General features: G+C 42.0%; 2 protein-coding genes across 6 annotated transcripts; both read right to left on the minus strand.

The window, feature by feature from the left end:
* Nucleotides 1-105: 105 nt before the first annotated feature.
* LOC115177326 (mitochondrial import receptor subunit TOM40 homolog) lies at nt 106-4,171 on the minus strand. Of its 2 annotated transcripts, XM_029737986.1 has the most exons (10): nt 4,069-4,171; nt 3,339-3,541; nt 2,649-2,716; nt 2,335-2,427; nt 2,124-2,225; nt 1,906-2,011; nt 1,535-1,657; nt 1,356-1,432; nt 993-1,095; nt 691-830 (listed from the first exon to the last, which is right to left on the minus strand). In XM_029737986.1, exons 2-10 carry the CDS (start codon nt 3,538-3,540, stop codon nt 691-693), a joined length of 1,014 nt encoding a protein of 337 aa, XP_029593846.1. In that variant the 5' UTR covers nt 3,541; nt 4,069-4,171. The 2 variants fall into 2 exon arrangements, with proteins under 2 accessions (XP_029593845.1, XP_029593846.1); XM_029737985.1 differs by lacking the exon at nt 4,069-4,171 and having other exon boundaries at nt 106-830; nt 3,339-3,540.
* A 2,014-nt stretch (nt 4,172-6,185) lies between these two features.
* LOC115177079 (probable ATP-dependent RNA helicase ddx6) lies at nt 6,186-20,651 on the minus strand. Of its 4 annotated transcripts, none has more exons than XM_029737569.1 (13): nt 20,489-20,651; nt 17,525-18,599; nt 17,326-17,430; nt 17,086-17,215; nt 16,381-16,527; nt 12,313-12,407; nt 11,158-11,280; nt 10,839-10,967; nt 9,245-9,361; nt 9,052-9,115; nt 8,862-8,963; nt 8,507-8,718; nt 6,186-8,247 (listed from the first exon to the last, which is right to left on the minus strand). In XM_029737569.1, exons 2-12 carry the CDS (start codon nt 17,762-17,764, stop codon nt 8,510-8,512), a joined length of 1,461 nt encoding a protein of 486 aa, XP_029593429.1. In that variant the 5' UTR covers nt 17,765-18,599; nt 20,489-20,651; the 3' UTR covers nt 6,186-8,247; nt 8,507-8,509. The 4 variants fall into 4 exon arrangements, with proteins under 4 accessions (XP_029593429.1, XP_029593431.1, XP_029593430.1 ...); XM_029737571.1 differs by lacking the exon at nt 20,489-20,651 and adding an exon at nt 20,107-20,230; XM_029737570.1 differs by lacking the exon at nt 20,489-20,651 and adding an exon at nt 19,723-20,073.
* Between the last annotated feature and the right edge of the window lie 4,492 nt (nt 20,652-25,143).

A 25,143-nucleotide genomic window follows, 5' to 3' on the forward strand; every position in this document is an offset into this window, starting at 1 on the left:
TATTTTTCTACATCAAGTTATTTTCCTATGCACTGCTATTTCTTCTCATTCATAGCACCACACGGACAGACAACCAGTCCTTAATTGTCTTTAACATCAAAAACCAAAGATACAAAAGTTGTTTATTTATGATTCTAAATACATTTCATAATCATATTGTCACGGTCTGGTGAGAACCTCAACTCCATTTCTGCCAATTTCTATTACATATATTGAAAGCATTAACTGCACTCAGTGTACTCTGAACATTTCATGACTCTAGGACCAAGAAAATGTATTCAAAATGCTTCTGAAGTTCAGTAATTGTATATTCGTTAACAGTAAAATATAGCCCTATTTTTATTTTTTTCCCCTTTCCTAAAGTTAAAATATTGTTTGGAAATTGCCAAAAATTGAGATGCGGTTATCAGACAGCAACAATATTAGTCTAATCACATGTTGGACTGCGTCACCTGATGCTCTCTATTCGTTGGGTATCACATATATACCAGAAGGAAATAGACTTGTATGTAGGTCTGGCTCCTTGGTATAGAGCAACCCCCTCGCTCACTCTCTGCCCCACAATTCACAGTATAGGAGAGTCTCTGAATCCAGTAGATACATACATGACAAGCCCAGGACTGTGTGTGTCTGTGCTGGTCCAAGCATGGCCCAGTGTGTCGGAGGCAGCTGGAGGAGGTCTGTGGAGGTCTAGCCGACGGTGACGTTGAAGCCACACTGGAACTTGTTCTTCTTTTGGTTAAGGAAGGCTCCCAGGGCCAAGGAGAGAGGTAGGGGCAGCAGCTTCTTCTCCAGGACCGCCCCCACCACCCAGTTACTGTCTACCGAACCTGGAGACAGGGATGGAGGGGAGGGACTGATCAGGAAATAATTCAGACATGGGACAACAGGTGGATGAACTCTGGCCAATCAATGACAAATGGATCAATTCACCCAATTAACCCTTCAGGTCTGAAAGAATGGCTGTGCTGTAGAGGGACAGAGTGGTTTACCTTTAAAGAGCAGGTTGGCTTTAGGGAGGTCCAGCTGGTACCCAAACAATACTGCGGTCTCCTGTGTCCGCATGCTGCCCTCAAACTCCACCCCCAGCTGCAGCTGAGTTGGTAGAAAGACAACAAGATGGTCTCACAAACAGACCTAGCACTGAGGTGCTACATAGCCTCAAGTATTTCAGTGGGCTAACAACTCCATGTCAGAAAAGGTGTGGTCCATTAGCATGGTCACAGACTTTCCACTAAGAGATGGTAGGCTACCAGTGGATTCCCAACTATTTTGCACAGTGATCCACACTAAAGCTTGGGGAGTTTTGTGGTCTAGACTGGGGGCAAGGTGATAGGATAGCTTAGTTTGGGTACCTGGTCATTGGCTCTGTGGTAGTATGTTGCATGAGCACCAGCACCTCCTAGAGTCAATGTGGCAACATAATTATTGCCTGGAGGAAAAACAAGAAGAATATTCATCTCAGTGACCTGACCAGTAAAAAACTCCTGGCTCTAACAGAAGGTGAGGTGGTGCGGGTCAGAGTGGGTCTCACCTGTGTATCTGCCCATTAGGGAGGTGACTGCTCCCTCCTCCCCAGGCCTCCGGTGGTAGACCAGCTCTCCTCCCAACGCCAGGGCTGGACTGATGGACTGGAGGTAGTGAGCCACGATAATACCTGAGAACAGCAACATCTTCATCATCATAGATGTTACAATAGAGCACAAGAATAAAGGACTCGTGTCTGAATAATAACCAGCCTGTTCACTCTGTTTAGGCCATCATAACGTGTGATCAAAAGGCTGGGTAACAAGAACATTATTGCTGTAAGTGATGAAGCTTCCACACAAATGTGCTTGTAGGGGAGATGGGTCGTTTTGCAGCATCATGGACCACCAGTGAAGTCTGGTGAGAAAACAATCATACCAGAGCCGAGGAGGACGTCTGGGTTGCCTAGGGTAACAGCAGAGGTGAAGTCATCACCACGATACTCCATGTCACACTGCCAGTTCACAAACTTGTGCTGCTGAGTCTGTTGAAATAACAAATGCATTATTGGAAATTGACAGATTAATAAACAGTAAGTTTAATATACAAACTTCCTGATCTTGGTGTGGCGTTCCCCACTCTTCACAGTGACATACCTGGATGGCTATTTTAGAGCGCACAGTGCTGGTGAGCTGGTGGATAACCTGGGCGTTCAGACTACCGGTGTTGTCCATGTCTCCCACCATGACTGGGAAGGACTGGGGGGGAGGGGGCGGTTAACACGTACATCAACTATTTTATTAGAATATAATAATATTAGGGTAAAGTGGCTGAGATGATTTCCAGACCAGACAAGTGACTGTTTACCTCAGCAGGTCCTGTCTGTTGAGTGCCCACGTAGGTGGCACCAAACCGGTAGCCAGATTCAGCCAAGGTGCTGAGAGTGACTGTATGACTGACCTGTAGAACAGATACAGCAGACACCCAATAAAGTGGCAAACAATATAGTATTCTGATCCATATGAAATAGGACAATTATCACCTTGAGCTTTACAGCCTTGAGGGTTAGATAGTATGCATTCTGTGCGAGCTATTATACAATGAAAAGGAACTAACGCTGACTTTAACTTGCCGACTGTGGCTGCATCTAGAATATATATTCCTCTAGCTCCATAACTGACCTGGAAGTGATTACTCAGGCCCTTGTTGACCACCAGTCGCACTCCTTCCATCTGGATGGGGAACACCTCTGAAATGACGTTAGAACCAAATAGATAGTTAGAGGACACAACTTTGTATCTGTCCCATTATGGCATCTGTGAGAGCAAGGTCGCCGCCATTGAGGCCATCTCCATTTGCAAGTAGTGCATTTTCATCATCTTCTACTAACTCTGAGTTGGTAAACAAACTGAAAGGGTGCAATCTGCCACATGGAGTGAGTTGTTTGAACAGGTATAAAGGAAAGGCTGGTGATTTACTGCCACCTACAGTTATTCAATGTTTGCTCACAAGTATAATTCATGGGCTGATCCCTCCTGATGACCTGGAAGGAATTATGTGATCCTTCCTTAACCCATAGCCCCACCCAGTTGATTTCAAAATGGTGAAAGTCATCAATAGTGCTGCCCTTGCTAAAACTGGCTTTTTGGCACTAGTTGTCCAAGTCTATGGTTAAAACAGAAACTATTTAATGCAAACAATTTTAACATTTAATACAATCTAAAATATGGGACAGAAAACATTCTACGTCAGAGGAAAAACACACCTCTCAAATAAATAAGAGCATAACATCTGCCATGTCATTGCCCAGCCTATTCGAACAAGAAAGATGCACCTGTACAACTCTGATGACATGACTGTATGATCCTTACCTTTGCACTTGCGATGACACTCCTCATAGGTACCAGGGTTGGGGAGGGGGCTCCCCGTCTCACCCGCTGGCTGTCCAGGGACAGAGGGGGGAGGGACGGAGGGCATGGAGAACCCTGGGGGGACTGACACCAACCCAGGGGCCCCCTGGACAACACCACTGCCTGGGGGAGGGGGGGAGCTGGCAGCCAACACACTGCCCATGCTGAAGCAGGATGAGAGAGAGACAAAGCAAGAGAAGGTGTGAGATACTGAGATACGTGATGTTGTGTAAATAGTTCTAGTGGCTAGCTGTCCAATTCTATGCATTAACTGGGACAAAGACTAACACAGCTAGGTCAAGGACAAAAGGGTATTTAAGCCAAACACGTAACGTTAGCTAGATAGCAAATGCCCACCCATACCAACCACAATCCCCTTTCGTTGTGGCCTTAAGTAACCATCTGTCTTATGCAACCATACCAAACGTAAGATACTGTATCATACTTAATGGAGTGTCTCGGATTTACATGCAAAATAATACGAAATGCTCTGAGACCTGGTCGACTTGACTGATGGTCACAGCCTGAGCTAACGTTAGCTTGCTAATGTTGCTAGCGATAACAATTGCAGCACTGTACATGCTTCTGACAACAAAACTGTAACACCATCAGCTATCTGTAATAAAGACATAGGTTTTACAGTTGTCCCTTTCATGCAACTGTCCTTCAAATGTGTTAGCGAGCTACTCACGTTGACTGTTCGTGCGTGTCCGGCGGTAATTCTAGCTACACACCGGCAAAGTTCAACCACAACCTTCCGGTGCACGTTTAGGCCCGCCCTCCGTCCCCTATAACCCCATGGATTGGGTAGTGTACCTACAAACTCAACCACCATTGGCTAGCACTTCCAACTACTAGGAAAATCCTAAATATTGCGTGTAGTGCTGGGTTCATGTCTTAGTCGGAACTCTGAAATGACTGATCTAGTTGAACACTTAAATCGCTAAACCACTGAGGTATGGGTTGAATGCAACACGCGTATAACTACAGCCAGTTAGCAAGTCCAACATTTACGAGTTTCCTACTTCCGACTAGCACCTGAATGCGACATAGGCTTATTTTGCGCCTTCCAATCGGTTGCTTCATTCATTCCCATGAGGCAAGATATTCCCAGGGTAATCTTTCTATACAGTGCTCGTCTTCCTGTGATTATTTCTACATGTAGAATGTACAGTACCAGTCAAAAGTTTGAACACCTACTGATTCCAGTTTTTGTTTCTACATTACAATAGTAGAAGACATAACAAAAATGAAATAACAAATATGGAATCATGTAGTAACCAAAAATGTTACATCGAAATATATTTTAGATTCTTCAAATTAGCCACCCTTTGCCTTGACAGCTTTATACACACTTGGCATTCTCTTAAATAGCTTCACGAGGTAGTCACCTGGAATGCGTTTCAGTTAACAGGTGTGCCTTAAAAGTTAATTTGTGGAATTTCTTTCCTTAAAGCGTTTGAGCCAATCAGTTGTGTTGTGACAAGGTAGGGGTGGTATACAGAAGATAGCCCTGTTTGGTAAAAGACCAAGTACATATTAAGGCAGAACAGCTCAAATGTGCAAAGAAAATAACTGTCAATTTCTTCAAGTGCAGTCCCAAAAACCATCAAGCGCTATGACAAAACTCTCGAGGACCGCCACAGGAAAGGATGACCCAGAGTTACATCTGCTGCACAGGATAAATTCATTAGACTAACCAGCCTCAGAAATCGGCAATTAACTACACCTCAGATTGCAGCCCAAATTAAGTTCAAGTAAGAGACAACTGTTCAGAGGAGACTGCGTTAAATCAGGCCTCCATGGACAAATTGTTGCAAAAAATTTAAAATAAAACAATAAAGGACACCAATAAAGAAGAGATTTGCTTGGGCCAAAAAACACAAGCAATGGACATTAGACCAGTGGAAATCCATCCTTTGGTCCGACAAGTCCAAATTGGAGATTTTCCAACCGCTGTGTCTGAGACACAGAGTAGGTGAACAGTTGATCTCCGCATGTGTGGTTCCCACCATGAAGCATGGAGGTGGTGTGATGGTGCTTGGCTGGTGACACTGATTTCAAATTCAAGGCAGTTAACCAGCATAGCTACCACAGCAGTCTGCAGCAATATGCCATCACATCTGGTTTGTGCTTAGTGGGACTATCATTTGTTTTTCAACAGGACAATGACCCAACACACCTCCAGGCTGTGCAAGGGCTATTTGACCAAGGAGGAGAGTGATGGAATGCTGCATCAGATAATCTGGCCTCCACAAAAAACCCAACCTCAACCCAATTGAAATGAGTTGGACCAGAGTGAAGGAAAAACAGCCAACAAGTGATCAGCATGTGGAAACTGCTTAGAGACTACCTCATTAAGCTGGTTGAGAGAATGCCAAGAGTGTACAAAGCAGTCAAGGCAAAGGGTGGCTACTTTGAAGAATTGAAAATATTTAGGGTCACTGACCCCACTTCACTGGTTGCTACATGATTCTGTGTGTGTTATTTCATAGTTGATGTCTATTCTACAATTTGGAAATCGTAAAAAAAAAGAATTTAAAAAAAATCAAGAGAAACTCTTGAATGAGTAGGTGTCCAAACGTTTGACCGGTACTGTGTATTATGGTATCTTGAATGTTTTTCCGATTTATCATTAACACCACACCTGTATACATAAATGTATACATATAGCTAGTTTCATGACAGGCCTATGCCAAATAGGTTATGCATACTTCCCCCAATGTTAGCTGACCACTGATAAAATGTGTAACTTGACAAACAACGTTCAGTGTGATGAACCAATACACACGAAAACTTAGTCACAGGGATGGAGAATCAGCAGGCCTTTATTTGATTCCTTCAAAGGTGCTGGCATTGACACAATTGGCACGAGAATAAACTGCTTAGCCATCCTCCTACCACTTTAGCGCAGCAGGTGACCTCTGCCAACACAAGACAACAGGAGCATTACTCAAACCAAATAAGTTGGATAAAAAACGAAAAAAATAAGTCATCAAGTCTACCATAGTCGGCGGCTGGAGTACCCCTGGCAAATGCTGCTTCTCTTGCCCATTTTATAGCCTCGTCCCAAAGCTATCGCTCGTTGTTGTGGGCGGCTGGTGTGCTGAGATAAAACATTATTAATTGGTTAAACACAGACACTTGACAATGCTAAAATCATAAGTCCCATTTCAGTGCTCAAGTGCCTCAATTGAGGATAATTGACAATGGAATAAGTTAAATAAACTCCAGTATTTACAGGGATACTCCAGAGCCAGACGTGGGGAAACAGTGCTCAGTATTGTAGGCTGTTTAAATAATGCATGACAATGGTCCTTGTTTGGTTTTGCTGGTGCTAAACTCAATGCGGAGGCCAGCCATCTGCTACATCTCTAATGTTGAAGATTGTAGGATGTTAGGGTTGTCGCTATAAGATAAAGATTGTATTTGGCAATATTGTATCCTTTTAAAAGTAGAACTGTACTTTGGCCAATGAGAGTACTGCTACAATCTTCCCTCAACACAACCATTCCTCTGTCAGATTACCCAATATAGCTGTACGAAAGAGGAAAAATACATTGCATAACAATTGTGAGAAAATATGACTGAAATGCTGTGATTCCTCAACGACAATTGCCAGTAGTGTAACAAATCACTTCTTGTGTTAGAGATTAGGGTCCCCCACCCTGTGTGACCATTCCTGCTCCCTGGCCTCTCTGGAAAGCTACGGATAGATCTAGGGCCAGGTTCATCCCTAAATCCTAATATTAACCACTAGGAGAGGGGATGCAAAATTGACCTTAGATCAGTTTTAACTACTCCACATATTAAAAACACTGAGGGGAATTCTGGGAAGCTGAGAAAACAAGCACTGACTTGAGGTGAGAGCTAAAGAACACATTACCAGAAGCTCTTTTTAGAACAGAACTTTCAAGCTACTTCCTGGAGCTCTGGTTCACACAGACAGATCCTTTCAGATGTACAGTATGAGCACTGAGGTTAGATTAAGGCACGCGAGTGAGTTCAGAAGATTGCGAGCGATGAACAGAAGAGTCAGAGAGCGATAGAAGAGGACTGGCTTCAGCATGTCCCCCCAAAAAATTATGGGGGGGGGCAGTGTATCTAAATAAAATGTTTGCCCTGTTGATACAGGCTCTTCATGTCAGGTTCTATTGCCGTCATCTCTTTGTCTAAGGGATCTGTTGCCCAAAGAGTTACGGGTCTGTCTGGTGCCATAGCCCACTAAGGAGGCTGTAAAATATAAACAAACAAGTAAACTAATCAACACTCATCATTGGACTCATCCGTGTGGGTCTGCGATAAACTATTCATGGAGGTGCCTTTCATGTATGACTAAAGTCACAGCACGAACACTTAAAAACAAAGAAACTTTTAAAATGTAGTTCTATTCGTATTTCCACCGTATAGCACCATGATAGCTTTCCCCAGATAGCCGTTAAAGCAGAGGGGGTCCTTTTGGTTTATTGAGTAAATCCATAACATGTTCAGCTTTGGTTTGGTTTCCTCGACAGTCATCCGCTCAGAAATAAGTCTATAGGAAGTGAACCTGACAAGCGAGGAGGGCCTTTTCAACAGGAAATGATGAAATGTGACTGTATAAGAAGCCATTACAGTGATACACTGACAATACAGAAAGACCCCAGACTTAGAAAATTATTGACAGTTGACAGGTTGGATACATATCATGTTTAAAAAAACAGCTGTAAACTGTGCCAAAACAAACTGACCACTGCTGTAAACTTTGCCCCCTCAAAAAAAAAAAGAAAAGCATCCTGTAGATTTTTAAAAATATTCCGTCAGAAACTAAACTGAATGTCGGTGCGCAGCAGGGGATGGGTGTGATGAATGCCAGACGCCTCTTGTTCTCCTGGATAAAAAGAGATAAGGCCCCAGTTAGGAACCAATGTTATCAAATTGCTAAAGCAAAGCCTATTCAACAATCCTATCTACCGAGAATCTTTTATCAGGCTGAACATGAGTGAACCGTTTCTCAGTTCAGGCCCTAATGCCCAAAATTATTTTGTTTTATGACCACTGACCAGCAAGGAGTCAAAGGACTCAACACCTACCCAGTCTTTTCTATGAGTAGTGGGAGACTCATCTCTGCATACATGGTCAAACCTTACCATTTATGCTGCGCTTAACTCGCCATCCTTGCCTCTGATCTCATCTTCTGCGTCTGGGTCGGCAGAGTGGAACTCCGCCACGTACAGACCCTTGTCGATGCTGCCAGGGATGGGCTTAATGTCAGTCACCAGCTGGTCCTCGATGGACTTCAGGTTGAAGCGATCCTCAGAGGTGATCAGGTTGATGGCCAGACCCAGGTGACCAAACCGCCCTGGAAAAGGTGTTAAAAATAGGCAACAGGCTTATATTTGACACTATTTACCCAGGAAAAAAGAAGATGGTAGCTGGAGAAGACCATGATGTTCCAGTAGGTCTGATTTGACAGCGTGATGAAAATGCAGTGGATGGTCTCACCTGATCTGCCGATGCGATGCAGGTACGTCTCAGCGTTCTTGGGGAAGTCAAAGTTGATCACTACGTTCACCGCTTGAATGTCAATTCCCCTGGTGAACAGATCTAAGCAGGGAGGCAAGAGAATTTAACAATCAGTCATAATTAAAAATAAAATCAAGCAATCATTCAACTCAAGAGTAAAATACGTTACCAGTGCAGACCAAGTTCCTGCAGAGTCCATTTCTGAAGTCATGGAACACACGGTTTCTATACTCCTGTTTCAAAGACAAAACCAGTGCAAGGGTTAGCAAAACATGGCTACACAGATCTACACACAGTCTAATGAGAAGGTATTCCATGCGGTCTACATCTGAAGTGCAAGTGGCTGGGCGGGCTGAGCTGACCTGCATCATCTTGGCGTGGATGTAGAAGCAAGAGTAGCCCAGCTGGGTTATCTTCTTGGCCAGCAGCTCAACCCGCTGGGTGGAGTTACAGAAGATGATGGACTGGTTGATCTGGAGCTGTTGGAGAACAAGACACAATGAGACAACATACTCATTATGAATGAATGGATGACCCAGATGAAGGAAACATGGCTTCCTGCTCTCCCATTAGTCAATATCTCTAGGACTGAAAGAGTTTGAGCTTTGACTGCGTATGTAAAGGACCAGTTACGGAACACATGTTTTCAACCCACCTTGAGTTAGTATCTAGCAAAACATGAGGCAATATCTCTGGGACCTAAAGGTTCCTCATCAAACAGGTAGTGCATTCAAAGTATTCAGACCTCGTGAATTTTTTCACACTTACATTACAGCCATATTCAAAAATGTATCAAAATTGATCACCCCCTGATCAATCTACACCAATACCCCATGATGACAAAGCAAAAACACTTTAATACATTTGCTAACATTTTGAAAAACCTCACATTTACATACAGTTGAAGTCGGAAGTTTACATACACTTAGGTTGGAGTCATTAAAACTCGCTTATCAACCACTCCACAAATTTCTTGTTAACAAACAATAGTTTTAGCAAGTCGATTAGGACACCTACTTTGTGGATAACAAGTAATTTTCCCAAGAATTGTTTACAGACAGTGAAATAATCTATCACAACTCCAATGGGTCAGAAGTTCACATACACTAAGTTGACTGTGCCTTTAAACAGCTTGGAAAATTCCCCAAAATGATGTTACACTTGGCATTCAGGCCAAATAGTTCAATCTTGGTTTCATCAGACCAGAGAATCTTGTTTCTCATGGTCTGAGTCTTTAGGTACATTTTGGCAAACACCAAGCGGGCTGTCATGTGCCTTTTACAGAGGAATGGCTTCTGTCTGGCCACTACCATAAAGGCCTGATTGGTGGAATGATGCAGAAATGCTTTTCCTTCTGGAAGGTTCTCCCATCTCCACAGAGGAGCGCTGTCAGATTGATCATTGGGTTCTTGGTCACCTCCCTGACCAAGGCCCTTCACCCCCGATTGCTGTTTGGCCGGGTGGCCAGCTCTAGGAAGAGTCTACCATTTAAGAATGATGGAGGCCACTGTTCTTGGGGACCTTCAATGCTGTAGACATTTTTGGTACCCTTCCCCAGATCTGTGTCTTGACACAATCCTGGCTCCAAGCGCAACGGACAATTCTAGACATGTGTGTTCCTTTCCAGTTCATGTCCAATCAATTGAATTTACAACAAGTGGACTCCTATCATGTTTTTATACATCAAGGATGATCAATGGAGTCTTATATCAAAGGGTCTGAATACTAACGTAAGGCATCTTATTTTTAATACATTTGCAAAAATTTATAAAAACCCGTTTCCGCTTTGTCATTATGGGGGTAGTGCGTGTAGATTAATGAGGGAAAATTATTTTATCCATTTTAGAATAAGGCTGTAAAGTAACAAAATGTGGCAAAAGTCAAGGGGTCTGAATACTTTCCAAATGCACTGCATGTAGCTCAACAAACTACCGCCACAGCTTTCGACAGACTCACCCTGGAGAAGAGGGTGTTGAGGCAGTGGACTTTCTGCCTCTCAGTGACGTAGGCGTAGTACTGGGTGATGCCCTTCAGCGTCAGCTCATCCATCAGGTTGATCTCATAGGGCTTTGAAAGGTGCTTCGCCTGGAGAGGGGGAAAGGGGTAAACATATTGCAATTGAAAGTAAAGAATTCAGTCTTCAACTTTTAATTCAGACTCATTTCGCTCATTGAATCTCCATGCACATCTCCCCCTTGGTCTATCCAACCACCCCCTTGGTCTCCCCCTGTTCTCTCACCCTCTAGACCCCAGTTATCAAGGCAAGTCCTCTCACCATGAACTTCTGCACACTGATGGGGAAGGTGGCAGAGTAGAGTAGGATCTGACGACCCTTAGCCAGGAAGCTAATAATGTCTTCGATCAGGACCACAAAGTCCTGAGACAGCAGCTTGTCTGCCTGGAGAGGGAGAGAGAGTCAGGACACATTTGTTGATGACCCAGTTGAGTGCAGCCTCAGCACATTAACTAAACTCAGCAAAAACAGATACATTCTCTCACTGTCTACTGCGTTTATTTTAAGCAAACTTAATGTGTAAATATTTGTATGAACATAAGATTCAACAACTGAGACAAACTGAACAAGTTCCACTGACATGTGACTAACAGAAATTGAATAATGTGTCCCTGAAGGGGGGGGGGGTCAAAATCAAAAGTAACAGTCAGTAACTGGTGTGCCCACCAGCTGCATTAAGTACAGCAGTGAATCTCCTCATGGAATGCACCAGATTTGACAGTTCTTGCTGTGAGATGTTACCCCACTCTTCCACCAAGGCACCTGCAAGTTCCTGGACATTTCTTGGGGGGGGCCTAGCCCTCACCCTCTGATCCAAAAGGTCCCAGACAGGCTCAATGGGATTGACAGGCATCTCACAGTACGGATATTGCAATTGATTGCCCTGGCCACATCTGCAGTCCTCATGCCTCCTTGCAGCATGCCTAAGGCATATTCACGCAGATGAGCAGGAACCCTGGGCATCTTTCTTTTGCTGTTTCTCAGAGTCAGTAGAAAGGCCTCTTTAGTGTCCTAAGTTTTCATAACTGTGACCTTATTTGCCTACCGTCTGTAAGCTGTCAGTGTCTTAAGGACCTTACCACAGGTGCATGTTCATTAATTGTGGTTTATGGTTCATTGAACAAGCATGGGAAACGGTGTTTAAACCCTTTACAATGAAGATCTGAAGTTCATTTCATGAATTATCTTTGAAAGACACGGTCCTGAAAAAAGGGACGTTTCTTTTTTTGCTGAGTTTATGTTCAAACAGAGCAGGTGGCAAACTGGGGCTACTTTCACTTGGCTTATTAAACCAATACTATTCCTGTAGAAAAATAAAAAAATAAAAGTGCAACTACAGTGTTCCAAAAAAAATAAATTCCCTCTTCCAGATTTCATAACATATGCCGCTTTAATAAAACAACCAGCGACGCTCACCTCATCCATCACCATCATCTGGACTTTATCCACTTTGGCCACGCCCTTCTTTATCAGGTCCAGGATCCTGCCTGGTGTGGCTATCACCACATGCACTGAGAAACAAGGGACGAGATAGAGAAAAGAACAAAAATAAACAGTAAGTACTAGGGATGTGCATCTTTCCTTTTTAAAGACGATTTGTTACGCATCCAGACAAATTGTCTCCAATACGTTTTAGTTTGAAACGATTGTGTGATTTGGTTTGATTAGAGCAGGGGTGGGAAACTCCAGTCCTCAAGGGCCTGATTGGAGAAAAAGTGTAACACCATCCCTAGCAAACACAGCTGATTAATCAAATTGCATTCTAAACTGAAGATTAGGGGCCGGATTCACAAAACATTATGAAAAAAAACGTAAGAAGTTTAAGGAAAAAAATGAGTAAGTTCATAAGATGGTTCGTAAATGCAATTCCTCAAAATGTTCTTAGGAACTTTGTAAATATTTGGCATTGACATTAGTGACGTGTTTGAAACCAATAAATAAGCCTATGTGACAGGGATGATCGGATTTGGTTATTTTTCACACATTATAGCCTTCAGACTAGCTATATCAAAATCGAAAACGGATAACCAAGAAAAGAGATGAAGTGATGGAGGACATAGCAGCCAGGAAAAGGTTGCTGTTGGGGAGACTTGATAACTGCGGGGTCACTGCAGAGACCAAAAATAAAGGATGGGCTTGAGTGGCCGAGTGTCTGTGCCGTCGGGGTATGGCAAGGGACAGTGACGCTGTAAAGAAGAAGGGAGCTGAGAGACCATTCATGTGGACCAGCTGGAGGAGAAGGTGTCGTCCATCAAAGATGGTGGTAGAGGGACTGCGCAACTGGTAAGTTTGCTTTGGGCACTAGATAACGTAGCTAGCTACCTGTTACTCAGGCCCAGAAGCTAGGATATGCATATAATTGGTAGCATTGGATAGAAAACACAGAAGATTATAAAAACTGTTCAAATAATGTCTGTGAGCATAACAGAACTGATATTGCAGGCGAAAACCCGAGGAAAATCCATCCAGAATTTTTTTTTGAGGTCACTCCTTTTTAACACTTGTCTATAGGATATACAAATAAATAGCTCCCAGATTGCAGTTCCTATGGCTTCCACTAGATGTCAATAGTCTGACTGTAGTCGTGGCGCGTATGGTTGAGGGCGCGCACCTCGTTATTTATCTCCGGTATTGAACATACTACATGCCATCTTAAATTTGATCATTTATTTACATATTAGGGTACCCGAGGATTGATTAGAAATGTTGTTTGACTTGTTTGGAGGAAGTTTATTGGTACATTTTGGGATTCCTTTGTATGCATGTTGAACTAGTGGAACAGGTGGATTACTGAATCAAACGCGCAAACTAAACTGACTTTTTTGGGATATAAAGAAGGACTTTATCGAACAAAACAACCATTTGTTGTGTAGCTGGGACCCTTGGGATTGCAAACAGGAAGATCTTCAAAGTTAAGTGATTTATTTTAATCGCCATTTCTGACGCCTCTGCTGGTTTGGAAAATGTTAATGCTTTTGTATGCGGGGCGCTGTCCTCAGATTATCGCACGGTATGCTTTCGCCGTAAAGCCTTTTTGAAATCTGACAACGAGGTTGGATTAACAAGAAGGTACATTTTTAAATGATGTATAGCACTTGTATGTTCATGAATGTTTAATATTACGATTTTGTAATTTGAATTTGCCGCGCTCGATTTTGATCCCGTAATCGGGATCCGTGTGCTAAGAGGTTATTAACCTTGAACTAGGCAAGTTAGTTAAATTCTTATTTCCAATGACTGCCTACCGGGGAAGTGCCTTGTTCAGGGGCAGAACGACAGATTGACCATGTCAGCTCGGGGATTTGATCCAGCCAATGCTCTAACCACTAGGCTGTGTGTAAATGATGCTTGTAGGCATCTGATCTGAGCCGTAAGGAAAATTACCCACTAATGAATGTCATTTTTGCTGATTAAGTGTTAGAGGAGCTAGTAATATATAAATATTTTACCAAAAAATCTTGCTATGACATAGCCAATGAATATATAGCACAACTTTGGATTTGACCTGTCTCATAATCGGCCAGTTTAGACTCCTGAAACGTAACTCTGGACCTCGAAGTCAGTTCCACTGCATTTTTCCATTATTCGTTCTAAATCAGGGACTGATTTAGACCTGCGACACCAAGCGTGTGCGATTAATGATCAGGTCGAACAGAAAACCAGCAGGCTCTGGACCTCGTAGGGTAAAAGTTGAATACCCCTGGTTTAGACCGTTTGGAAGTTAAACGGACTCTGAGTGAGCTTATATTCTTCTCTAGCGTCGACCATGTAGTACGGGTAGAAAAAGTGATTGCTGTCCTCGTTATGAAATTACCAACTTTTACTATATACACACACACACACACACACACACACACACACACACACACACATCTAAAAATGACTACACAGATTGTTTTAAGCAAAACTACTGCCGATAGTGAACTTCAACAATCCAAATAAAATCGAATGTATGCCCTGATCAGCATGTAGCCAACCTACCTTTTCAAAAGTGCATTTGATAAAAATAACCTAGAAAATGTTATTGGTTGTCACTCAACTAATAAAAGGCAAATATAGAGCAAGCCATTTTACAAACATTGGAATGCTGAAGGTGAGTCCCAGATATACCAGATTAGGAACAGACCTACCCATCGTTGGTCAGCGTGCGAAGCTGAACACAGGACGCAGTTTGACTAGGCTACTGATATTGACTGGGGTTGTTGGGCATGCAAAATTAGTTCTAGATCAATGACTGTCAACATAATTAAATGCTTAGTTCAACACTGAAGAGGACACAGTTGCCATAAAATATTAGGTATTTTCAGAGGGTAGAATAATTTGAGCAAAAAAAAAACGTTTTCCCACGATTCGTAACATTTGAATAGATTTTCTGACAATGCATGCTACATTTGGATCGGTTTGGGGTCCCGTGGATCAATGCACTCATATCTTAAACATTTGAATCAGGGACCTATCGTTACAGCGGACCAAACAACTCATACACTATATATACACACACACAAAAGTATGTGGATTTAGCCAGTTCAGCCACACCCGTTGCAGACCGGTGTATAAAAACAGCCATGCAATCTCCATAGACAAACATTAACAGTAGAATGGCCTTACTAAAGAGCGCAGTGACTTTCAATGTGGCACCGTCATAGGATGCCATCTTTCCTACAAGTCAGTTCATCAAATTTCTGCCTCGCTAGAGCTGCCCTGGTCAACTGTTTGTGCTGTTATTGTGAAGCGGAAACCTCTAGGAACAATAATGGCTCAGCAACGAAGTAGTAGTGCTGAAGTTGCAACACTCATTGTGGAGTTCCAAACTACCTTGAAGCAACGTCAGCACAAGAACTGTTCATCGGGAGCTTCATAAAATGGGTTTCCATGGCCGAGCAGCCGCTCACAAGCCTAAGATCACCATGTGCAATGCCAAGCGCCAGCTGGAGTGGTGTTATAAAGCTCGACGCCATTGGATTCTAGAGCAGTGGAAATGCATTCTCTGGAGTGATGGATCAAGCTTCACCATCTGGCAGTCCTAAGGACGAATCTGGGTTTGGCAGATACCAGGAGAATGCCAACTGCCCCAAGCGAGGACTAACTCCATATTAATGCCCATGATTTTGGAATGAGATGTTCAACAGGCAGGTGTCCACATCCTTTAAGTCATGTAGTGTATCAAACATTTGAATCGGGGACTGATCATTACAGCCCTAGTAAGTACAGTATATAAAGGCACATAATGAGGAGCTGCACAATGTGCTGTTGTGTAACACATGGGCAAGTCGCTTGATCGACAGCCAAACTGGATTTAAAATTAAAGTAACAAAGTTCAGTGTCACTCACACAAGCAAACAATATCCATAATGTCTGTAGAGCTATGATCAGCTGCAATTCTTCACACATGTTAAGAATTATGTAGCTATGCCACTACACTACAGCCAGTCTATAACCCTTTTGACTGCCCGTCCCCCGTAGCTGAGTGGTAGTAGCAGTTACCAGTCTCGTCCAGACGCATGATGTCGTCCCTCAGGTTGGTGCCTCCCGTGGTGGCCATGACCTTGACCCCGCCCATGTGCTTGCTCACCTGGATGCTGATCTGGCTCACCTGCAGGGCCAACTCTCGTGTAGGAACCATCACCATGGCTGCAGAGAGGAGAGGAAGACATTTTAGGACAGAGCAGAGAAAAAGGGGCTTGGGGAATGAGGGACAAATCAATTGGAATAAATAACCTATAACTGGAGACCATTAAAAAGCTCAATTTCACTGACAGGTGATGAGCTCAGGCACTGGCTTAACTGAATGTAATTTATCCAAATCACTAAACTCGAGGAGCCTTAACATATTATGAATCTGTGGCATGCTGTTCCCTTGTGGTCAAGCTCTATTACAGCACACTGTGTGTGGGCATTAGGTTTGTGACAGTGGGTCTGTCCATATGTCAGAGATTCCGTGTCCCACCAGGCGTACTCAGCCGTAGTAATGCCCTCTCCATACACTGAATGTGTGCTTAATTGTGATTCAATCTAGTGAATTGTTCAGGCAACTACATAGGGGTATTCACCAGTGATTACGTCACAATACGCCAAATTAATCATAAAACATTAAAGGCAGATTTCATAGATGGACTTTGTACCAAAATTGATTAAAACAAGCAAATGATGTCAAATTGGGCATTGAGTAGCAGCTGGTGCAGTTCTCACCCTGTATGTGGTCCTTCTTCAGGTCTATCCTCTCCAGGAGAGGAATGAGGTAGGCTCCACTTTTCCCAGTGCCGTTCTTAGCCCGGGCCAGGATGTCCCTTCCTGACAGAGCAATGGGGATGCTCTCCTCCTGGGGACAGACAGGTTCGTGAGAGACCGTTCCATAAACATGAGCAAGCACCAACACACATTCAACAAAGTCCCAAAATAGTCATGGACAGAGCAGCAGAGGGAAGTCACCTGTACAGGAGACGGTTTCTCCCAGCCCATTTCAAAGATCCCCATCAATAGCTCCCGCTTCAGGCAGTAGTCCTCAAACTCATTCCCCTTGGTCGATGTCACATCCTGGGGAAAGAGTAGACAGTCAAGGTTGAAGCTAGGGTCATTATTGATTGATGGACTTGCTTTGTTAAACTGTGAAAGTGTCACTAGGACTTACTGATGTTCTAAATCTGCAGTCTTTCTGTGGAAGCTGCAGGCACTTCTTCCAGTCATCGCCAAACCGGATGCCCCCACTGCCCTGGGGAATGTTACCTCCCTTCTGGTGGGCATCTGGTTCTGGGGCAGTTGCCAGAGATCCTGATGTTAGTCCAACTGGCTTGAGTGGTCCTCTAAACTGCCCATTGGGCTTGTTCAGTCCCATGATGGATGTTGGGTTCTCCATTCTCGCTGTAGACATGGCTTAGAGAGATTTTCCTTCAGTCTGCCAATTCCTTAGTCACTCACAGTGTAAAGCTAAACTTTTTTGTTCAATGTTTCCTTAGATCTTGTTTTTCCACTCGTGGAACTAATGTCCTTGTGTTATTTAGCTCACAAAAAAAAACTAAAACCTTGTTTTCAGGATTTCTAATTTAAAGTATTTATGTATACACTTATACGTACAGACCTCTTGAAAAGAAGAGTCTGGCATACGAAAATGGTATATTTACAAGACGCTCCCCAAAAAGGGAGAAATTAGCATTTATATGAATAAATTGATCATATATCCGCTCAAAAACAAACCTATGTGAACGTGTTTCAGAATTCAACACAGTTCAAACACCAAAAGAAAATGATCCTGAAGCAGTCTTATTCCTGGTGAAAATAGCTTTTTCTGAAGTTCTCTCTGTGTACAACAACCTGTTAAGTTTTTAATATTGTTTCTATGTTCAAAGATATTGTAAGCTTTTTTCCTGGACTGAAGTGGTCGTACGTTTCTTTGTTAGAGTCTCAAGTGCTTTTAGTCTTTTACATTTAAACAGACCTGTACTGTCCTCTGATTCACATGGACTATTGCTATGTTTCTGAGACTTTCAACTTGGTGTGTTTTTTGGTGAGGTAATTGTTTTTGCTATTGGCAACCTCAAATTACTTATACAAAACACTGAGGGAAATAGTTCCAACCCTTTGTGTTGTTCACTTGGACAGTCACAATGAGTGTTCTGCTGTTGTGCTCTTTCAGTTGTTCTCTTCTTTTGCTGTGGTAGATGTGGAGCTGACACACTCAGTTGCATTTGCATTCAACTCCAGGTTACCTGCACAAAACCATCAATCAATACATCATAAGGACAAAAACACCAATGTTACATGTCTAAATTATTAACGAAACCAAATCTCAACTTTTAAACAAAAACAACCCATAACTAGGACTGTACTTTAAATGATAGAACATGTTAATTTCCAGATAGACTCGATTAGCTCACGTTAGCGATAAACTTCAGCATTTTAGTTATAACGTGTAACTAGCTAACTGGACAGATTAGCAAGGTGTTTAGCTAGCTAGGTTACGTGGTAAAAATTGTCGATATAATAAGTGTAGTTAGCTAGTTGCCAAGTGCAGTGGTCTGGGGCAAAAGCAAAGCAGGAAAAATGTTTTAAAATTTAAAACCTAAGAAGTTACGAGCACACGTTAGTTACACACAAGTTGTCTGTGATAAAACACTATATTAGCTAGCTAGGACTGAGCTCTACAAAATACTTCAGTTAACGTTGGCTCCGAGTTGGTGATGAGTGTATTCGTGAGACAATGAATAAATTGAGCAGCCAACATAGACCCACATTTGGTTTACGAGCAAACGTTAGATGGCTAACTAATGATTGGTTGTGTGACCACAGTAACGGTAGGCACACTTTAAGTGGATAACTAACTAGCTACCTAGTGGCATTAAATGCCCGGTAAAGTAGATTAGCTAAGCGAACGTACCTAGCTAGAGATGTGAAGTTAACTAGTCAACTACCGTTAGCTAGCTGTGATAACGTGTTAATCGAAGTTTTTGGGCTGAGTTAGTTTGACTGACAACTTTGAGGCTAACAGTAACTTCACGACACAAGTCCGAGTTGAGGCTGACGATTTAGATACAGTCGACAGATTTCAGAAAGTAATAAAAATAACTAGCTGGCACGTTTGCTTCGCAAACATTGCTGGTTAGCTAGCTAAGTTAGCTAACTATAATAAATAACGTTAAGCGTAGCCTGACTGGTCGACTCTCCTTCTTCAAACATACTAGCCTAAGCAGTCGAGTAGCGCCCATGCACTATCAGCTACTTCAAACAAATACAACATGTTACCTTAATGTTCATCGGACGTCTTCTCTCGTTAACTTAATTAAAGCAAATGTTCCAAGTATTATGATACTGTTTGTGTTTCGTGAAACCCACCGACTTGTCTCTCTTTTGTCTCTTCTTTAAAAAAAAAAAAGACAATTCAACATGGCCGCGCGCTCGCCTTTAGCTTGTTGTCTCTTTCGCTTTCCTACTGGGTCGTCACTAGTTACCACAGCCACAAAGTCATAAACCCCGCCCATTTATACAATTTATCTTCTTAAAATTATGTGATTTTAACCTGATAACCGTATGCCTAACATTATAAAGCTATTTCTTATGCATGTTTATGATATAACCAATGTTGACTTTGCGGCTGTGGTAACTAATGGAGCCCTTCGTTCGTCTGGCTGCGCATGTACATTAACTATCCAAACCGGGGTGTCCTGTTTCGAACTCAAATTGGTTAGCGCTATCTGCTTCCAGTTTCGTGAAACCCACCGACTTGTCTCTCTTTTGTCTCTTCTTAAAAAACAAAATGACAATTCAACATGGCCGCACGCTCGCCTTTAGCTAGATGTCTCTTTCGCTTTCCTACTGGGTCGTAACTAGTTGCCACAGCCACAAAGTCATAAGCCCCGCCCATTAATCTTCTTCAAATGTGATTTTAACCTGATAACCGTATGCCTAACCTTAAAAATCATTTTTTTATGTTGTATTATTATTAATTTTTACGATATAACCAAGTTTGACTTTGTGGCTGTGGTAACTAATGGAACCCTTCGTTCGTCTAGCTGCGCAGGTACATTAACTATCCAATCAACGTGTCCTGTTTCGAACTCAAATTGATTAGCGCTATATAGGTTCCTTGGGACGTCCCTACCGTAAAACACTTGCTTCCCAGGCGAAACAGTTCGGTAGAGTTCGTGCACATATTATGACGACATTTTGTGAACTTTTTGTTAGTTTTGGACTTCGGTGAGTTTTTTTTGGGCTGTTTCTGGAGGAAAGCCGAAGTTCGGTGCCGATGTCTACGCCCCTTCGTCGGTGATTGGTCAACTGTAGGGATTCTTCAATATACTCTTTGTTGTTATTCAACCAGAGACGACTCGTTTTCATGCATTTTTTTTCATTGACAAATACTGCACACACAATCTTAGTCAGATGTACAATTCCGCGACAAAGATCTCTTCGGTAAAAACGTCAAAATTAATGACATTTATTGGGATATATTCGATGAATTCTGACAATTAAGGAAGTGTAACTGGCTACGGCGTCTCAAAATGGACAAACAATACTATTGCCATTTCTTTCCCCTCGTTTTTCAAGCATAGGTCTTGAAGTAGCACACTCGGTTCAGATAGTCGAATTCGGCTAGGCGCCAGCAGAACTAAAGCATGCTGCCTCATTTAACACCTATCCTAACCATAACCCTTTGCTTAACCATTTTACATTTAAACTTCCAATGGGTAGGGACGTCCAAGGATTCTGCATAGCACAGACCATTCAACTAATGAAGATCGGTAAGGCAACCACATATCACACTCATTGCAAGTAAAACGTAATTTAAAAAACAAACGGCTAAATCAATACTAGTAAAAAAAAGACACAGGTTAGTGCAAGAATGGTGGGGGTTGCAAAGAAAAATGTTTTATTTTAAGCATGATATGTTCCAGAAATATTAGGATATGATATCAGACAATATGTGAAACCATCAATATCATATCATACATGCCATAGCAGATGCTATTGTCCAAAGCAACTTACAGTTATGTGTGTATACATTATTAGTATGGGTGGGCCCAGCAGGAACACATTAGGTCATCACACATTAGACCTACTGCAAAAAGTTTACAAAAGCATTTTTCACTGCCCACCAACCTTGTCTTCAGATCTCCAACCAGCGTCTGACAATATGAGGGATAAAAGAGGGGAATAGTTGAGTACCTTCCGCAGTTGCTATTGGCGGAGGGAGAGTGGCAGTGTCCTCAATCGTTGGGAGAGTGGCAGTGTCCTCAATCGTTGTTTGCGGTAGTTTGTTTATTTGTTTGGATCCTCATTTTTATTTTATTTATTTCACCTATATTTAACCAGGTAGGCTAGTTGAGAACAAGTTCTCATTTGCAACTGCGACCTGGCCAATATAAAGCATAGCAATTCGACACATACAGCAACACAGAGTTAGACATGGAATAAACAAAACATACATCATTAGCTTGAACCCGATCGTACATCCAGCAAATAGCTGTGTAGCGATGCTCCCTGTCCAACCTGACAGAGCTTGAGAGGATCTGCAGAGAAGAATGGGAGAAACTCCCCAAATACACAGGTGCCAGGCTTGTAGCGTCATACCCAAGAAGACTCAAAGCTGTAATCGCTGCCAAAGGTGCTTCAACAAAGTACTGAGTAAGGGGTCTGAATATTTATGTAAACATTTCTACAAACCTGTTTTTGTGTTTTCATTAAGGGGTATTGTGTGTAGATTTCTCTCAATCTATTTTTTAAAATCCTTTTTAGAATAAAGCTGTACTGTAACAAAATGTGGAAAAAGTCAAGGGGTCTGAATACTTTCTGAATTCACTGTAAGGGTTAAGGTTTGGGATACACTTAAAAAACAAATACAAAAACTTTCTATCGCTGGATTTTTTAAATTCAACCTTTGGCACCAGAGGCAGATGCTTACGGCGTCAGCATGCTTCAGTTAGGCTGGCGCCTTGCGGAAGTCGGTTAGGTGAACCGAACGAGTGAGCTTGCATTCTCTCTTAAAAGACCTTCGCTTGAAAAAAAAAAAAGAGAAAAATGCATCAATAGTACTGTTTGTCCATTTTTAGACACCATAGCCAGTATATACTTTCTCAAAATAGTCAATCTAAGAAACAAAAAACTAAATGTCATTCATTTTCACATTTTTGACGAGGAGATCTTAGTCGCACAATTTGAAATCTATTTAAGATATTTGGTGCAGTATTTGTCAATGAAATGTTTGTGAATACAAGTAATCTCTCGTTGAATGACAACGACTTTATTGATGAATCTCTACTGTTGACCAATCACCGACGAAGGGGCGTAGATTTTGGCTACCAACTTTGGCTTGTCAAACAGGCGAAGAAAAAGAAAATAACCCTACCGAAGTCCAAAACAAAAAAATGTCATCATAATTTATGCACAAACTTTTCCTAACTGTTTCGGCTGGGAAGGATGCGGACGCCTTTACGCCCATCTGCCATCCCCGCCCACAACGCCTTAGCCAAACTGAAACCTACATGAAGGTAACAGCGCTTGCTCTTCCCCTAGTGGCCGGTTTCCACGTCATCTCCCGACGCCCTTAGGCATGGGTGGATGTCGAATGGTGACCTGTCTGGGTTCTCAACCTTGTTTGGTTACTCTACCACAAGTACATTTTTCTCTGCCTGGAGTACCCCAGAAGTACCCCCTCATGTACATTTTTACCAGTAAGGCTATGGTCTCATGAGTCTTCTCAAGTACCCTCTGTGGATAGGTGCTAGTTGAGAACCACTTAGGTCTACCAATTGGTTGGGTTTTTACATGGGGTGTCATTCTGAAAGTCCAGGTTTTCAACGTTCTCTGTCACACCACATCTCAATCAGTAGAAAGGGGTTGAGGTTCTCACATGGAAAAATGTACTGCTGCATGTCATCTATTGGACAACTACATTACTGTGAGGGTTGATTATTGTTGATATGTCTTGAATGAGTTGGTTGTGAGACCAGTTTGTTCCAAGTGTCGTCAGAAAAAGAACTGAACAGTAAAAGATGATGTTGAGTGACATCTACATCAGCACACAATGATTTGGACGGGGAGACAGGAAAGCATGTCACGTAAATCTCCCTCAAGCCTAATATATTATGAGTATTTCCTTCATTTAATTAGATGTTGTGGTTAGCCACATAGCTGATGACTTCCCCAATTGTCACTCCTTTTTTGAACAATTGTGCATCAGGCTCATAAAGGCTGTCACATTATAGTGCTTTATTTGGATTCTGTCATATCAGAACCATGTCAACACATATTGAATAAAAACAAAAAATGCTGTTAGAGCTAAAATTCAAAGATAGGATGACACCTGCTCCAATTGATTTCATTGGTTGTAATCATACCCATACATGTTTGCATCACTTTTTAAAATAAGAACAAAAGCATTGTCATTTGAATGTCAGTCTTTCATATGTATTCTAAGGTGATCAACTGTATATTGTACTGAATTCAGTTAAGAATGGTTTTGTAAATCTAGCTTTGTGGTTTCCCCTGAAGAACGCCATAACTTTGCTCTCAAACAGAATGTTAATCACTGTGTCCAGGTGATCACAGAGCCTGTTAGTTCAGTCTTTGTCTGCTGTGTGAGACTAACTTAAATGTCAGAATACATACAGTACTTTACATTCTGTTCTCTACAATGGTGCAGTGATACATATAATTGTGAAATGAAAAAGGTACATATAAAAAGGCTGGATTCTCAACTAACTATGGACTCACAATTATCTGCAGCAAGAAAATCAATCACATCAGGTCTTCATAACATTCATGTTTGTAAAAAAAAAAAAGAAAGGTGTCTACTTGACTTGACCTGTCTGGGAACCTGGGACGCTTGCATCCCACCCTAGTCAACAGCCAGTGGAATCGCGTCGCGCGAAATACAAATACCTCATAAATGCTATAACTTCAATTTCTCAAACATATGACTATTTTACACCATTTCATAGATACACCTCTCCTGAATCGAACCACGTTGTCCGATTTCAAAAAGGCTTTACAGCAAAAGCAAAACATTAGATTATGTTAGGAGAGTACCCAGCCAAAAAGAATCACACTGCCATTTTCAAAGCAACTAGCATGCATCACAAATACCCAAAACACAGCTAAATGCAGCACTAACCTTTGACAATCTTCATCAGATGACACTCCTAGGACATCATGTTACACAATACATGCATTTTTTGTTCGATAAAGTTCATATTTATATATAAAAACTGCATTTTACATCAGCGCATGACGTTCAGAAAATATTTTCCCTCAAATGCTTCCAGTGAATGAGCGCTCCAATTTACAAAGTTACTATTCGAAAACATTGTTAAAATGTAATATTGTCATTCAAAGAATTATAGATTAACATCTCGTGAATGCAACCGCATTGCCAGATTTTAAAAATAACTTTACTGGGAAATCACACTTTGCAATAAACGAGGTGCTATGCTCAGAAAAATAGGCTAGGCAATACAGGTTAGCGCCAACTTGGAACCATCTAAAATCAAATATACTATTGTAAATATTCCCTTACCTTTGATTATCTTCATCAGAAGGCACTTCCAGGAATCCCAGGTCCACAACAAATGTAGTTTTGTTCATAAATTATTAACTTTATGTCCCAATAGCTCCTTCTTGTTAGCGCGTTCCGAAGGCTACTCATAATGTACTGAAGCGCGCGGGACTTGTCGTCACGAATGTGCAAAAATGATATATTTCCGTTCGTTCAAACATGTCAAACGTTGTATAACATAAATCTTTAGGGCCTTTTTCAAT

This window comes from Salmo trutta, chromosome 37, assembly GCF_901001165.1.
Source record: "Salmo trutta chromosome 37, fSalTru1.1, whole genome shotgun sequence".
Taxonomy (NCBI): Eukaryota; Metazoa; Chordata; class Actinopteri; order Salmoniformes; family Salmonidae; genus Salmo; species Salmo trutta.

Excerpts from the sequence above, each read along its gene's own strand:
- LOC115177326 (XM_029737985.1), bottom strand. The coding sequence starts at position 3,540 with ATGGGCAGTGTGTTGGCTGCCAGCTCCCCCCCTCCCCCAGGCAGTGGT. Across the intron at positions 1,658-1,905 it reads AGACGTCCTCCTCGGCTCTG|GTATTATCGTGGCTCACTAC; the intron begins GTATGATTGTTT and ends TGCTGTTCTCAG. Across the intron at positions 1,433-1,534 it reads CCTAATGGGCAGATACACAG|GCAATAATTATGTTGCCACA; the intron begins GTGAGACCCACT and ends TTTTTCCTCCAG.
- LOC115177079 (XM_029737569.1), bottom strand. The coding sequence starts at position 17,764 with ATGTCTACAGCGAGAATGGAGAACCCAACATCCATCATGGGACTGAAC. Across the intron at positions 16,528-17,085 it reads GAAGAAGGACCACATACAGG|CCATGGTGATGGTTCCTACA; the intron begins GTGAGAACTGCA and ends TCCTCTCTGCAG. Across the intron at positions 10,968-11,157 it reads TCAGTGTGCAGAAGTTCATG|GCGAAGCACCTTTCAAAGCC; the intron begins GTGAGAGGACTT and ends CCCCCTCTCCAG.